This window comes from Apiospora phragmitis, assembly GCF_038363925.1.
Source record: "Apiospora phragmitis strain CBS 135458 chromosome Unknown utg000005l:1.0-4161743.0:1.0-4166827.0, whole genome shotgun sequence".
NCBI classification, from domain to species: Eukaryota; Fungi; Ascomycota; class Sordariomycetes; order Amphisphaeriales; family Apiosporaceae; genus Apiospora; species Apiospora phragmitis.
Window position 1 is genome coordinate 4,069,914 of NW_027117403.1, and position 15,925 is coordinate 4,085,838.

At 55.0% G+C, this 15,925-nt stretch overlaps 4 protein-coding genes across 4 annotated transcripts; 1 reads left to right on the top strand and 3 right to left on the bottom strand.

The window, feature by feature from the left end:
- Nucleotides 1-1,605: 1,605 nt before the first annotated feature.
- On the bottom strand, nucleotides 1,606-4,629 carry PG994_005246 (Nitrogen assimilation transcription factor nit-4; the record flags this gene model as incomplete). Its single annotated transcript, XM_066856655.1, has 4 exons — nucleotides 1,606-2,996; nucleotides 3,072-3,893; nucleotides 3,982-4,339; nucleotides 4,447-4,629. The coding sequence occupies 4 exons, from the start codon at nucleotides 4,627-4,629 to the stop codon at nucleotides 1,606-1,608; spliced, it is 2,754 nt and encodes a 917-aa protein (XP_066718822.1).
- A 2,881-nt stretch (nucleotides 4,630-7,510) lies between these two features.
- PG994_005247 (uncharacterized protein) lies at nucleotides 7,511-10,270 on the top strand (the record flags this gene model as incomplete). Its single annotated transcript, XM_066856656.1, has 4 exons — nucleotides 7,511-7,673; nucleotides 7,992-8,893; nucleotides 8,971-9,354; nucleotides 10,256-10,270. The coding sequence occupies 4 exons, from the start codon at nucleotides 7,511-7,513 to the stop codon at nucleotides 10,268-10,270; spliced, it is 1,464 nt and encodes a 487-aa protein (XP_066718823.1).
- Nucleotides 10,271-11,004: 734 nt separating this feature from the next.
- PG994_005248 (uncharacterized protein) lies at nucleotides 11,005-12,530 on the bottom strand (the record flags this gene model as incomplete). Its single annotated transcript, XM_066856657.1, has 4 exons — nucleotides 11,005-11,253; nucleotides 11,294-11,879; nucleotides 12,008-12,137; nucleotides 12,215-12,530. 4 exons carry the CDS (start codon nucleotides 12,528-12,530, stop codon nucleotides 11,005-11,007), a joined length of 1,281 nt encoding a protein of 426 aa, XP_066718824.1.
- A 1,082-nt stretch (nucleotides 12,531-13,612) lies between these two features.
- On the bottom strand, nucleotides 13,613-15,163 carry PG994_005249 (lipoprotein; the record flags this gene model as incomplete). The annotated part of the gene is made up of 2 exons (XM_066856658.1): nucleotides 13,613-13,872; nucleotides 13,984-15,163. The coding sequence occupies 2 exons, from the start codon at nucleotides 15,161-15,163 to the stop codon at nucleotides 13,613-13,615; spliced, it is 1,440 nt and encodes a 479-aa protein (XP_066718825.1).
- Nucleotides 15,164-15,925: the final 762 nt, after the last annotated feature.

Here is a 15,925-nt window from a genome sequence, read left to right on the forward strand (position 1 = left end):
ACAATCTATTTCTTGTTTCTTTGTTTTTCATAATCGAGTTCTACAAACCCATACACATAGGAAATCCAAGTGTCGTGGAGCTTCGCGTATCATCCATCATCATCCGTCTTCTGTGACTTTGTAGTGTCTGTCCTTACAGTCTTGCCTGCAAGCAATGGCAAAGAATGAATGGAGTAGTCGTGGTGCTATCATAGGGGGAGAGTCGTCAAGGATCTGAGGACTTCCGTCTTGTTACGCACTCGGATTTTCCAATTACTGTTGCTCCTTTGGTCGAAAGAAAGGTTCTTCAAGTCAAGAGGTCAAGTCCAGCTAGGCTGCGGACATCATCATGCTTGGCTGGAAGGCAAGTAAGAGCAAGGCCGTAGGACATGTCTTGAAGTAATTACATGGACCGACTGGACTGCTCAGTTAGGCTCGATATAGACACCATCCATACTGGCCATCTTCAACTTATTCGTTTTTCTAGAAAGAAAATCCTGTATTTGTCGGGGGAGGTCATCGCGGTCTTGACGCATTCGATAGCCTGGGGCTTCACGTCAAAGATTCCACACACAATTCGCCTCCGGCTGTGGCTCCCGAACCAGATGCCCTTCTCCTACTCCCTTTCTCTTTGTAGAGAGAGAGCGAGAGACACTCAACATGAGATAGGGATGGGCCTCTTCCGAAACCTTGGCATGACCATGGCCTTCTCAGTTCAACCCCAAACTACTTAGATAGATGCCTAAGGCGTAGTAGTAGGCATATACACAAAGCAAACCACGAATGTCATCTACGCTACGTGACAAACGATGTGCGCAAAAGGCAGTGACGGCAATATAATATACATTGAGCTCCTGCAAGTAATTATCATCACCCCTAAACACAACTTGAGGGTATACATACACATTCAGATAGATACATTACCGAGACCATTCCCAGGTCTCCTCACTCATCCACAGCATTGCAAGAAGAAGCCAAAAGTTGAGTGGTGCCGTTCCCATTTTGAAGGGGGTATCTTTTAATATTCACACAATAACAACAACAACAACACGACACGTATGTACGTACATCGTCTGCCTCATCATCATCCGTCGTTCTTGATACACATCGTTCCCCCTTTCCCCTCCCACGTTCAGACTCTTCTGCCCCTTTCCGAAGATATATATGCGCGTTCGCCCACAACAAGGCTTTCTCGTCCTCGCCTGGCCCCTATCCATCCATTTGTCGTATGATAATAAGAAGCAAGTGGGAAACCATTCGGGCAATGTAAGTATGCCTCTGATCAGTATTCAGATGGATATACCCCAAGTGAAGTTCGCCCTGGCAGAGATCAACTTGCTCCTCCAGCATGCGCATGATCATATACCGTTTTTGTTTCTCATGTCCCAGAAACCAAACCATGCATCCGAATTAGAAGAAGCTTGCCCATCGCTAACTAAACCTCCGGGCCACTTTTGCGTCCTCGCCCCCCCCCCCCCCAACGCCTCAACACCTCGCTAATATGCTGTCATTGGCGGTAAAAAGAGGGTGGATATACATACAATCCGTACTCGGCAGACATGGCGAACAGCGAACAGCGAACAAGCCAGAGCCAGTAGTCCTGAAGCATCAACCAACCGACCGCCCTCAAAGCGGCGCAAACCCCGACTCCTGCAACTTCGGCCCCGACGCCAAGATCGGCCGCCCCTGCATCGGAAACGGCCAGAACAGCGGGTTCTCCATGCTCTCGATGCTCTTGGCCGACGGCGCCGTCTTCCCCGGCCGGCCCGTCGTCTCCTTGAGCCGGTCGAGCGCGTCGCTCTCGCCCGCCGCCTCGCCCGTCCGGATCTGCGCCGACGACGCCCCGGCCTCCTTGCTGACCCCCTGCGGCATGTCGTCCCCGATGTCCTGCTCCCGGTGCGCCACCCTGCCGCCGGCCTCCTTGCTGACCCCCTGCGGCATGTCGTCCCCGATGTCCTGCTGCCGCCGCGCCACGCTGCCGCCGCCACCGTTCTTGCTGCCCTGCGGCACCGCCGTCGCGCTCGTCGACGGCCCGCCCGTGTTGTCGTCGTCGTAGTCGCCCGGCGTGCCCCACGCACAGATGAAGTCGTTCTCCACCACCTTGGGCGTGAAGAAGTTGAGGCTGCTCGTCTGCGGGCCCACCAGCTTGTCCACCTCCTCGTGCGTCAGGTCCCCGCCGGCGGCGCCGCCGCTGCCGTCCCGGTTCGACGACAGGTTGATGTCGATGTGCCACTTGCGCGCCAGGTACCGCAGGATGTGCAAAGCTTGCTCGGCGAAGTGGTGGCACGGCGCCATCTCCTCGAGGTCCGCGATGCCCTGCCGCAGCGCCTCGGCCACCTTGGGGCTCAGCGTCGCGCTCGATGATGTGCTTCGGACCGAAGCGGACGCGGTGCCGCCGCCGTTATTGCCGCCGGCCTCGCTGCTGTTGGAGGACTGCGCCGGCCTTGCTGGGTGGCCGTGTGGTAGCTCCGAGCCTTCGGGCTTCGCGGTCGACGGGTTTGACGCGGCCGCGGGCGAGGCGCCGTTGCTGCTCTGCATGGGCGACGAGGCCCCGATGGCCAGGTGCATGATGGCCGAGGTCAGCACGAAGTAGGGCACGAACGACGGCGTACGCCGGAGCGTGTACAACTGCGAGTACGAGCGCAGCAGGCCCTGGATGGCGTCGGCGGCCTGAGAACAGACGTCGCGTGGCAGTATGCTGGAGCCGATGATGCGCAGCTTGATCAGAGGCCGGAACAGAAGTAAAATGGCGAAGTGGTAGTACATGTGCGCGAACAGCACGGCCGGCGTGAAGTTGTGGCCCAGTCGCAGCACCTCGGGGATCCGGTCGTACCAGTTCAGGTACTGCGTATATATGTTGAGGAGGTCCCGGCTCGTCACGGGCCGTCCCGGCGAGTGCAGCACGTAGAGCGACTGGTGCACCAGCTCGCTCAGCTCGCAGAAGCACTTGTACACGGACCGCACGTTGGAGGGCTGCTGGCAGGATCGTTGAAGGGGAGCGCCTAAAAGGTCAGAACCTGTTTCGCACGTCTCAGAATCCAAAAAAAAAAAAAAGAGAGAGAGAAAAGGCAAGGAGAGCTATTTCTACTTACCATCGTCTGTGTAGGGAACCCATAGGGATGACTCAATATCATTAATCATGGCTGGCTTCGGGGGTAGATTAGGAAAACACGAGCACTGGGGCAACGAGCCGGTGGCCAGCGACCAGGCATGGTCCAGGGCAAAGGCGCCCCAGAAGGTGGCCGCCTGTACGGCCATCTCGTCCTCTTCGCCATTGTCGTCCACCTTGTGCAGGCCCATTTCCAAGGCTAGCCGCACGCTCTGGCCGGCATAGTACCAGCTCTCCGAGTCCCTCCCACAGCTAGCTTCGCGGATGGACATGATGCCCAGCGCCTGGATTGTCATCAGAGTGTGGTGGTTGCCTTCGCGGTACATGAGCCGCAAGGCCTCCTTGAAGAAGTGGTCGCCGGACGTATAAGGATCGTCCGGGTTTTCGCGGGTATTGGGTTGTGTCGAGAAGCGGCATCCGAGCGCCAGGAGCGCATTCACCAGGATGGGCGAGCAGTACCTGTGCCGCCCGTCGAGGAAGTCCTTCAAGAAGTGCTCCTTGCTGAGGGAGGCGAAAGTTGGATACTCCCAGCAGAAGTAGAGGGCGAGCAGGTGCTGGACGAGATTGGTGTCGGTCGTCACGTTGGTCCAGGTGTCGGGTGGCACCTTCATCTCAGGAGACTGTATGGGCGCGAAGATCTGGTCGACGCCATGAGGGCGCGTCACCTCGACCGGGGACTGCTGCGACTGCAGCCAGGAGCCGACGCGATTACTAGGAGCCACGTCGGCGGTCCACTGCATGACGTCGGGATGGAGAATTACTGCGGGTGGAGTGCGACTGGTCCTGCGAGGAAAGGGCCCAGGGGCTGTTGTGATCGTATTCTTGTTTCGCCTGGTTAGCGCCGCCGGGGGTGACCAAAGGCGCATAACTGCCGGCGCCAGGGCCCGGCGCACCGTAGCCCATGCCGGCCAGAGGCGGCAGCGTCACACCGGCATTGCCTTGCTTCGGCTGTTGCTGCGGCGGCGGCAGCGACTGGCCGAAATTGGACTGGGACAGCACGTTTGCTCCGCCCGAGCTCAGCCATTCGGATATGCTCTCGACGCTCTGGCCGCCGCGCATGCGGGTGAGGACCTCCTCCCACAGCTCGGGTCGTACGAGGGCGGAGAAGACCGAGTCATTCTGGCGCTGCTGGCGCCGTAGTTGATCTATCTCGCTTCGGAGGTTTTCTTTGGACTGTCGTACGGGGATTTCGTAGACGCATTCGACATCTTTTTGCGCCCTGCATCGGCCGCAAGGTCTTTGGCCGTCGCACTACAAGAACGGGCGATTGCGACATGGTCAGCCACTCGAAAGTTTGGTTTGCGGCACACAGCCCGTACAGCAATCAAGGCAGGAAGGGGACAGATGGACAGGCATACCTTGGCGCGCTTCTTACGGCATTCCGTGCAGGCGTTGGGGGTGACGACGCCGAGGCCGCGCCTCCTCTTGTTGGCGGCATCGTTGTTGGACGGGGCGGGGTGCTTCTCGGAAGTGGGTGGTGTGGCGGTGGGATGGTCGGGGTTGCTCGAGTGCCCGGACCGGATTTTGGAACCCTCCTCCATCGCTGGTGATCTATATAGGTTGTGGCATGAGGAATGGCATGCTTGTCCCCCGAGTGCCGAGCGCGCGTTGGATGGTCGGACAGTAGCTTGGGTGGGTTGTTGGAAAGAAGTCGAGAATGGAACTATGTACACGAAGGTGAGGGAGGTGGCTCTGGTTTGGCGTACTCGGGAGCGGAGTGCAGGCCTTTCTGGCGTGACAGAGCGGATCGATCGAAATCTAATTCATCCAAACATTTGACGGCACGGGCGGCGGTGAAGTCGACGACGAAATGGTCTTCGGCTGCAGGTTCTGGGACTGTTGCTTCCTCTATTGCTGCTTCTTCTTCTCCCGGTAGTTGTGTGTTGCCCCGTATGTCTTCTTCTATGCCAGATGCTCCTTTCTCGCGCGGGCGTAAGGATCGTGGCGAGTGTCAAATTTATGTAGGGCTATCGACTGAGGTCATTCCCGAACGTCGCGAATAAAACCGGGGAGAGCCAAGCTGCGGGTGTGGGTGCCTTTGCGCGCCGCACAGGAAATTTAACTCCACAGCGTCGTTGAGTATGGGGACGAATGGTGGCAGGTAAAGTATACCCGGGAACCAGGTAGAGATAGAGATATCTGCGCTCAATTGCTTCATTGGTTTGGCCTTGGTGGTAGAAGCAGCAACTATCAGAAAAATGGGCAGTGCGAAGGGGGTACTGAGGACTGACACCCTAACGAGGACTCAACTCGACCAGCCAAATCACCAAAGCTCTATCGTCGCTGCCCTCGAAGAAAGATCCTGGTCAGGTCAGACAGCAGGCAGACGATCCGTCCGTCATCTTGCTTTCCAGCTTGAAGGTGGAGGTGGGGGGAGGGGGGGTGGGGGGGGGGGGACCTTTCGCTTAGCGGCAGAGATTGACCAGGTTGGGTGCTGCCAGAGGGGGCTCCAGAGTCCTACTGCAGCGCCTTTAGGCCCTTAGCTGCCCTGCTACTGACTGGCCCTCTGTCCTGGCAAGGAGCAAGGAGCTTAGCCGTAAAAGCTCAATATGCGCAGGTAACCTGATTGCCATCCTGGCAATGAAGAATTAGAGTTCTCGACTGCATGATCGTCATGCGGAATGGAGACATGTACGCGACGCCTCTGGGGATGATATCACGCATCCGTCCTTTATGATTCATATTGAAACAAGGCATAGGGATGGGATGGTTTTCTCTACATACCGAAATAGGCGACTTGAATTGAGTCTTGGTCCACCAAGCCCGTGCCCTGAGAGGCCATGGTGCACCTTGGGTTTTTTTTAGTTTGCCTAGTTCGTGAGCCCGCCCCGTCGCCCGGCACTTTTAAACCATAGTGCCCAGCGCTAGAACCCAGAGCTTCAACCCTTTAGGCAAAGTCTACCAAGGGTCTGGACGTCTTCATCCGGAGCAACGTCTCCGGTGGTGTCTCTCCTATCTATATGTACTTAATAGCCCCTAGGTTATCTGTCGCTTCAAAAACGGCGATGATGTTTACTCTCGGCTTGTCTTCTGCTGCTTTCAGTATTTGATATCATTGTAGCTACCCATTTCCTATAAGCCGTTGGTGTCTGTATTCCCGATCATTCCCCAGACTGATACGTTTCCAATCCTCGATATCTTCTCATTTCTTTTGGGCAGGTAATGCCTCATCTACGGTGACATTCGGCTTTGGAACAAACGGTGACTACATATATCTGCGGTGGGGCTAAGTCACTGCCCTGGCCTCGAATGATGGCTCGCGAACCAGGCTACCCAGAGTAGCAGACTGGGGATTATCACGGCCCAGCCCGATGGTGGAAATCTGCCTTGGGCTGCCGAACAGCACTGCCGATGACTTTATGGAGAAACCCCGGTGGTATTTGTGTTGGACGGTTAGGAGAACTCTGTGGCGAGAGGCACCTAAAAGCTCAAGTGCTCTGAGTTACTGTACAGCCAGTCGGATCCTTTCCAGAACTTTTACTATATGGGGGTATGTTTGAGGTACATCGTGATGGGACCTACGACTAATGAGGCAGCACACCCGAGTGGATCATCTCGTGTGCAAAATTGCAAACCCGAAGAGAGTTGACATCCGAGGTTGGGGATTCGTTCGTGGGCATCAGTTACGTACACCAGGACCAGCCAATCTTTCATCTTCTCGTCCCCAAGCGAAGATCGCTAGGGAGACCGGGAGAGAAAAGCTGAGAGTAGAGGGGCGCTTCATCACATGCTGACACCGATATCCATATGCTCAATGACAGATCGCTGCGCCATATATCTGGTGCGACATCCGTACATGAGGGCTCCTTGGGGGTTTTTGAATACTAACTGCCAGAGTGTGTACCCTGGGTCTAGAACCGACTCCTTGATACAGTTGGGAGTCTAGCATTCCGTCAAGTGCGTTGATAGCTGTCTGCCCATCATGCCACATGCGCACCCAATGCTACCCCCTAGTCAAGGTATCAATAGCCTTGGGTCTTTCTTGAATAAGTAGTTGTTGGGTACTGAATACCTCAACTGTACACTACCACAGCATCAATACGAGGAGTCACATTCGTGCTTAAACCCTTCCGGAGTCTGCCTCGCCCATGAAGAAATGAAGGGTATAGCCCTCTGCAGCACGAGAAGTAGCTCTCTGCAGGAAGAGGAGACTACCAATCAGAAAGCACAGTGAGGCTGACAAGTACGCCTTAGGCACCACCCGTCGTGGTTGCAGAAATTCGGTACTTCAACTCACAATCATCCATCAGTCAACAATCCAGCAGGTACATCGCATCTTACTTCTCAATTGAACCATTACCTATACCCCGGCCAGTCCAAGACAAAGGCACCAGGGGGCGCTTATCGTCGAGCCTCATCAGCTCAAATAGCGTCATGTAGCTGGTCAGACAGCTGTTTCTCCAGCCACGGATCTTTCCAGCCATGGAGGCTCTCGCCGCTCTCGGCCTCGCAAGCAATGTTGTGTCCTTTGTTGACTTCAGCTGGAAGCTGCTCACTGGTGCTAATGCGATCTATGCATCGGGCTCCGGTGTTGCAGATGACGTTCAGTTCTTGGACTCAATCATCAGGGATGCTCAGCGCCACGGTCAGCGGGATTGTCGTGGTCCAAAAGGCGACACCAGAGCTACGAGGTCTCGCTAAACAACGTGACGAGATCTCTCAAGAGCTCTTGGAGAGTCTGGAAAAATTGAGGATCAATGGAGACAAAACCCGATGGGATTCTTTTCTGGCCGCGCTCAAGGGGGTTCGGTCCAAGAAAAAGGTTGATTGATTGACCGGCAAGATCTCAAAGGTTCAAGCGCGAATGTCTGCTCACATACCAGAGCTTCTACTGTACGTGCCTTTCTATTTCAGCCCCGATCTTACGGTTTATGCTAACCCCGTTTACCCTATCGTTGTAGAGGCAATGTGTCTGACCTCGGTCGTGTTATACGAGAATTGCAAATGACGCATGAGAGACTCGGTGTTGCAACTAAGAACGAAGTCTCTTCTCTGAAACAAGATATACAGGAAGTCTTGGAGAACCTTGCGGATAAGAACACCACGACACAGATGAAGCAGTACTTCCAACAACACCAGTCACAAGAGTTGAGCCCTGTCGTTATTACCGAGCTGTCGGACCAGATGCGAAGTCTTGCCTATGCCATGGACAAACTCGAAACAAAAGGCATGGAAGCCGGTTCTAACCAGCAGCTGCTCAAGAAATTGCACTTCAGTAGCATATCCACACGCGAGCGGAAGATCGAGAAAGCTTATGAAGGTACATTCCAGTGGCTTGTCAATTCCAATGATCAAATGAACCGTAAGCGCTCATGCTTGGATTTCATCACCTGGTTACGCGACGGCGACGGTGTCTGCTGGCTCCATGGCAAACCTGGGTCTGGGAAGTCCACCTTCATGAAGTTTGCTTTCGCGCAAAAGACAGTGCAAGATCATTTTGAGCACTGGTCGAAAGATGACCAGCTGGTCACAGCGAGCTTTTACTTCTGGTATGCTGGATCCCGCTTACAGAAGTCACTCGAAGGGCTACTCAGGACCTTGCTATTTGAGATATTGCGACACATTCCAGAAGTGATACCAAGTATCGCCAGCGACCCTAAACTTGCAGTGCCGGTAACCTATGATGAAGATTGGGATCTGGAAACACCCTTTCTGATGTACGAGTTTATTCTTCTGCGGCTAGAGAAAGTCAAGTTCTGCTTTTTCATTGATGGCCTAGATGAGTTCCAAGATGAAGAGCACCAAAAACGTCAGGGACTTGACCAGCGCCCTGCATCGGCTCGAAATATCCGACAAGATAAAGCTGTGCGTGGCGAGTCGACCCTGGATGGAGTTTGTGGACATATACGGACACAATCCTACCAAAAGCCTCAAAACTGGAGGACCTGACACGAAACGACATCCACGCCTATGTCAGTGGCAGGTTTACCAGCCATGAACAGTTCTCGAGGCTGAGAGAGCTCGATTCGAACTATGAGGACTTGATATCAGAAGTGGTAGACCGAGCCCAGGGCGTCTTTCTTTTGGTTCGACTTGTCGTGCAGACGCTTCTTGAGGGATTCACCTTTCACGATTCAGTGCCAACTCTACGGCGCCGTCTGACAAGCTTCCCCGGAGACCTTGACGAGTTCTTCTACCACATTATCACAAACATTCCAGCAGCGTATCGACGTCAAGCTGCGAAAATCTTGAAGGTCGCGACTGAAGCAGAGCAGCCTCGTCTGTTGGTTTTCTACCAAATCCTGGACGAGATCATACAAGGCGAGGTAAATGAAATTAGTTCATCGTACAGGCCTCTAAATAAGTATGACGTTTCAGCCCGATGCGAAAAGATGCGAAGACAGCTGAACGGGAGATCCAGGGGCTTACTTGAAGTTACCATGGATGAAGATGACCTGCAATACGACTCAATTTACTTTAAATTGAAGGTGGATTTTCTTCATCGAACAGTTCGAGACTTCTTGGTAAAGTCCCCGAAAGCATTGGGGCTCTTCAACATCAACATAGGCAGCAAGACTGACCTGTTCCTCGCATGGGTCAAGGCGGCCATTGCCAAGATCAAATTTGCCGAGTTTTCAGTCGTGGACTTCACAAAGTTTGACCGAGTTCTTGATGAGCTTTTCTTCTATACCAGGAGCGCTGCCAGACAGTTTACAACCCAGCCAGAAGCAGTCGCGGCACTTGACAGCTTACTGGAGACAGCTGAAAGGTTGTGCGATGAAATTCTTCGAACAAACCGCTTCTTGAGACACTACCCTGTCTTCTTTCTCGGAAGGGCAGCACAAAGTGGCCATACTAGTTTTCTTAAACTCAAATGTTCGGCATGCCTATCGCTAGGAGAGATAGAGGAGCCTAGCACTGACTCGTTCTACACCGACTGTAACACCTCGGTCAGTCGAATTCCGGCATCAAAGAAGAAAATCAAATGTTGCATTTCATTTATTGACCACCTGCTACGATGGGTTGAAAAGAGACCTACTCGACCTAGTAGGCAACCATCATTGCTTGACTACGCCCTCACACCATTGAGCAGTTCTGCTACCCTTTATACCGACACCATTCAATTTCTGCTCTCACAAGGTGCTTCCCCTGACCAGGCATTCGTAACCGAATATAAACGGAAACGCTTCACTACAGTCTGGGAAGAGTTTCTAAAACGCCTGGTAGAACCTCAAGTCATAGATTTACTTGACGAAGTCCGGCGCACTAAATACTGTGCGATAACCAAAGTTTTGCTAGAACAAGGGCATCTATGGACCTTGGGGCAAACCTCGAAATAGGCCACCTACTATCTTTAAGTCAGGGGCCATCTTTGGAAACACGCCTATCAGGGGTACCAGATCCTATATATATGCCTCTTTTTGCCCAGGAAGCTATCAAGATGTGCTTTACTCCGGAGCAAGTAGAGGAGTTAACGGCTGTTGCGGTTGCTGTTACTCGTCGAGGAAAACTGTTTGGGCTCCTATAGATACAACTATTAGGAAGGAGATACAGTACAAGAACTGAATAGGTGACTCCCATTAGTGAGAGGAGTGTCGCTGTATATACCATTCTGTTCTTAGGTTGCCTATGTCTATGTCTTGTGTTCTTATTGGTCCCAGCTAATTGACTCGTTCATTGCGTGAATTATATAAGGGCCATCCTCGAAAGTCATGTACTTCGACACGGTTCAGTCTCATCAGCCACACAAGCCCATCTCCCTGTTAACTAGCGATCTTTTCAACAAGGGAGCTCTTGTTATTATACGGTATCCTTGAGCCTGGGAATAAAAAGTACCATAAGGTAGGATCATGCACGCAGGTCCCATCTAGGTTGCGCCATAAAATGCTTTTGGACCATGCCTATAGGAAAGCTCTGGCCACTATGTTAAGGTAGATATAATCCTATTATCGGCGGCGAGTATGGTTAGTTATCTACTATTCTTCTTCTTCGTCCTCGTTATTGTAATCCTCTCCCCCATCCTCTTCACCTTCATCATCATCCCCATCACACAGCTCCGCCTCAATAACCGCCTCCGTCCCCGACACCGCCGGCCACCAGATCGCCTGCACCCGAAACCCCGCGCTCTTGAGCAGCAGCCGCCACTGCCCCTCGGTCCGCTCCCGCGCCGACACCAGGAACATCAGCCCCGTGTCGACGGCGGCCTGGTACATGCTCACGCCCGTCTCGGGTATAACACCATCATAAATCAACAATTTGGAGTACCCGGGCGTCATGGCCGCCGACACGTGCCGCAGGATCCGCCGGCAGTCCCGGTCGTCCCAGTCGTGCAGGATCGCGTGCAGGAGGTAGGCCCGGCTCCCCCCGCACGGGCTGGGGGTCGAAGAAGTCGTGCGCCATCACCGTGACTTTGTCCGGGTCGACCCGGGCGTGCGCCGTCACGTGCGTCAGGTCCTGCAGGACGAGCGAGCCCGCGGGCAGGTCGGGGTGCTTCGCCAAGAGGCTCGATACGTCGAGGCCGTGCGAGCCGCCGATGTCGACCAGCAGGGTCCCTGACCCCGAAGACTCACCGCTGCTACTATTCGTCTTCTCCCGTTCCCGGAAGAACCCCTCGACGAGGTCCTTGGTGTCGTACGCGTCCGTCCAGTCGGCCTTGTACCCGACGAGCCCGGCCATCCAGCCGGTGAAGCTGACGGCGTAGGCCGGGTTGGTCTGCATGCGCGCAAAGAGCGTGAGCTTCTCGGGCGTCCAGTCGGCGTAGTTGGACTGGACCGGGTCCAGGGGCTCCTGGTAGCCCGTCTTGGCCAAGAAGGCCGGCATGTGGCGGCACGAGTCTAGCCAGTGGTGGTCGCTGGTTGCCGGGGAATCAAGTTGTCAGCCGACTTAATTCCTTACCTAGGATCCAGGCGGCAACTAACAGCATTCTATCCATGTAGATGAAGGAAAGGGAGAAACGAAAAAAGTACAGTAAATACTTACCAAACAAGCAGAGCCTGAGTCGTTGCCGATGTCGGCTTTCCTAGCTCGAGCGAGTAGGCTGTTGGCCGGTACATATTTACGCCAACCTCTTTGACGACGTACTCGGAAGCCAAATAACGCAAAAGCCGACCTAGAAACCAGGGGCGGCAAACATCTCAGTCAGCGACCTACCTGCTATCGTTTCAGAAGAACAACACAGACACATACCTAACAAGTTCATATCAGGCGCCACGGGCGAACAGTAGTCCACCAGCTGCACCAGCGACGCATCCTTCCCACCGGCCTCGGTCCACCCCTTCCACAGCCCGAGGTCCAGCAGGACCTGGCACGTCGCCGCGATGCCGGCGTCGATCTGGTACCGCAGCACGTGCTCGAAGGGTGTCTGGATGCGCGCGAGCATGCGGCGCGCGGCGGCCGCCACGGCGATCTGCGCCTGCCGATCTCCCGCCAGGTCCGTGGCGCCGATCCCGTCGAGAGTGGCGATGATTTGCTCCGTCGCGGGGGTGAGTGAGGATGGCTTCATGACGGTGGGTGGTTTGTAGTTCAGAGTAGCACGCCCCGGCCGAAGAAGGCTCGTGAGAGATAATTTGTCCTTGATTCAGGGTTCGTTCGAATAAGATAAAGCCTGTACGGTAGGCTAGAGTCACAGTCTCTTCGACACGATGAGTTTAGAAGGTTGAGGGGAGTGGCACATCTAAATGAGAATCAACAGCTAAAGGGAGGATATCTAAGTAGTAATACGTGTGCATTACCTCGTCAATAAAGCAAGAACATCTTCCTTTAAACCTGCCCAACCCCTCGTTACAGCGCGGCTACGCTTAATGACTGTTGTGCGGGCATGCGGCTCGCTTAGGCACGACAAAACTGTAAGAGCACATGGTCCCGATGCAAGCGACCCAACCGAGATCAAACGACCGAGGAGCGGGCGACCGACATGTGGAAAATATTGGGGAATCAGGGAGGTAAGAAAGTCGTGAAGCCAATCAGGCCATTGGAAGAGTCAATCTGCCTTTTTGGCACCTGCAAGTTATCCCTAGGGGTCGTCCCTTGTTGGTTATGCGATGAAATTGTCGTCAGCGGAAAAAGGGGGCAATCCTACAGGCCACCCGACACAATGGTTCGATTCACGCGGCATCAGTGGGTTCTGGAGGGGGGTTTGCCCAACCAACCCAGCTTAACCTGCATGCGTGCGCAGTACGCGAGGCATGGCAAGAATGGTAAGATTCTCTCCTTATCCATACATGAGCACGTGAAGAAAGAAAGATGGTGAGACATTTGATGAGGATATCGCTTCTAACAAATGCTTTGTGTCTGTCCCAAACAAATCTGACTCGCCTGAATCATAAGCTTATAGATGACCTGAAGTCTGACCAGCGTACCCAGAATAATTGCTGCTCAATTTGTCATCTTAGAGAAGTAGTACTGACAGGATTCTAATCGCCTTGGATTCGCCCCCGCACCGGGTTACCGGGTGGTGGGGGGAGATTGCATCGCACAGCAAGGGCGTATGTAGTCTAGAACAACACACTGTGTGTTACAAGGGTGGCATGAATCCGGCATTTCAATGCCGCTGCAGAAGAAAGTTGATCAGAAGCAAGCCCCAGATCAGAGCTCGCCGCCACCCTGGACGCGCAGCACATCCTTCTCTTTCGCGTGGACCAGGATCAGCTCCGTCTGCTGCCCGTACACCCACTCCCAGGTCTCGGTCTCGTCATTCCAGAAGACGTCTTCCTCCTGCGGGAACTTGATCGTCATGTTGCGCTCGGGGACATAGTGCTCGGCGTAGAGCTCGATGCTGTAGTACGTGTTCTTCAGCAGGGGCAGCTCGCCGATGACGGGCACGCCGTCCTGGAGGTTGGTCATGCCTATTGAGTTGAGTTGGTAAGCTACCATTGCGTCTGTCTTTGGCAACAGCCGCGGCGATGAGGTGTGTCAAAGAAAGAAAGAAAGAAACGAGTATGCTTGCATGCACATACCAATGACGGTCCCGGCGCTGTGCCCCCACTCCCCCGTCGCGTGGCAGTAGATCTTGCCCTCGATGCCCTCGGCGCGCGCCTGCTCCAGCGCCCGCCGCAGGATCTCGTCGCCCGTCCGGCCGATCGCCATGTGGCTCACGACGATGTCCTGCAGCCGGTTGACCTTCTTCAGTCCCTCAGTGATGCTCGCCGGCACGTCGGCCGCCGTCTCGCCCGGGCGCAGCACGAAACCCAGGTGCTGCGTGTCCGTGTTGAGGCCCAGCGCGGTGACGCCGAAGTCGGTGTGGAGGATGTCGCCGTAGCTGATCTGGTGGTCGGGCGCCCGGGGATCGTCCATCATCATCACCGCCTGTCCCCGCGTCTTCCTTCTCGTTGACGCTGCTGGGAGGTCCGTCTTGCCGAGGATGTAGACGCTGGGCTGGAACCAGGTCGTGTAGTTGAGCGCCTGCAGCTTCTCGCGCATCCACCACTCCACGTCCCACGCCGTCGTCTCCCCCGGCACGATGACGTCCCCGCTGAACCCCTCCTCGGTGACAGCCCAGGCCGTCTCCATCAGCTTGCGGTACCACGGTAGCCGCCCCGGCACCATGGTCGCGACGACCTCAACGGCCAGCATGGGCTCGAGCACGAAGCGGCCGGCCCACTCGGGACCCAGGGCCTCGGCGATGGTGTCGCGCTCGCCCGCATGCAGCCCGCCCGCGAAGGCGAGCTCGGGCGCCGTGTTGAGCGCGAGGCGGGCCGGCTGATGCGCGTCCAGGATCTGCTTGAGCTCCTTCCAGACCAGGTCCGTGTTGTCGACCCAGGTGTACGAGTGGGCGCCCTCGGCGGTGACATTGGCCAGGAAGAGCTGCGTGGTCCGCCGGCGGGCGGAGAACTGCGTGGCCTCCTTCAGGGCCCAGAAGACCGTGTCCTCGGCATACTCACGCTGACTTATCTGTTTGTGTGAGGATGTGATGTGATCAGTTTTCTGCTGTGTTGGATGAAGGAAAGGAACTTCAACCAACCAGCCACGCATCCACTCCGTACTTGCGCAGGATCCGGGGATCAATCCCTTGCGCTTGTCTGTCCAACCGTCGACAATCTTGGCCTGGTCGCGCAGCGAAGGCAAGGTTTGGACCTTGGGAGATTTGTGAGGATTCGTTCCTGCCACTGCGGATTGCACCATCAAGGCAATGCCCATGGCGATGAGAATACTACCCGCATCCTGTCAACGCGGCGGCGTACCCCGGTCCTGTCGCGCTCTGTCTGCGGCCCGAAAGTGAGATGCCAGAAGCCGCGGGTGGCTAACAGTTCATGCAATTGATCCTCCGATCCTACAACTTTTTCAATAGTACAGTAAGTTCAGGTAACGAGCGATTGCACCTAGCTGGTTGAGGTAGGTTCGTTTGTACACAGCAAAGTTCGGTCCAGAGCATGGCTGCAATCCCAAGCACTACCCCAGGCGTGCTTTTCGTCTTACGACCTGCCCCATTAGGCATGGCCGCCCCTGAACGGGCCCTGACTCAAGAACCGTGCGAGCACAAGTGCGAAGGAGTCATGACGATGATCAAATCTTCTCAACAACTAACAAGTCAAAGAACCCAAAATGGCAAGGCAAATGATCTCTACTGGTATGCCTACTGGTCACCGAAAGCTTCGATATTCATCCCCTCACGCAGCGCTTGACGTCGGCTCGTATTTGGGCGGCTGTCCGTCGAGTTTCGGGCAAAACGACATGATTTCCCTTTTCGTCGCTTCGGCTGCGCAATCCCTCTCAGCAGCACCACGTGCCCCCTGGTTGTGTGTCATCAGCGTTCTCGCAAGTCGGTAAGAACCTCAGCGCGGAGGGCGCCGTTCCCGGGCTGACGGCGACCTGGTCTAAAATAGATCACTTATCATCAGGATCAATTGAATGGCACTCTGGAGCCTGACGAGCGGGGATTTCGGTGATCAAAGACGGTGC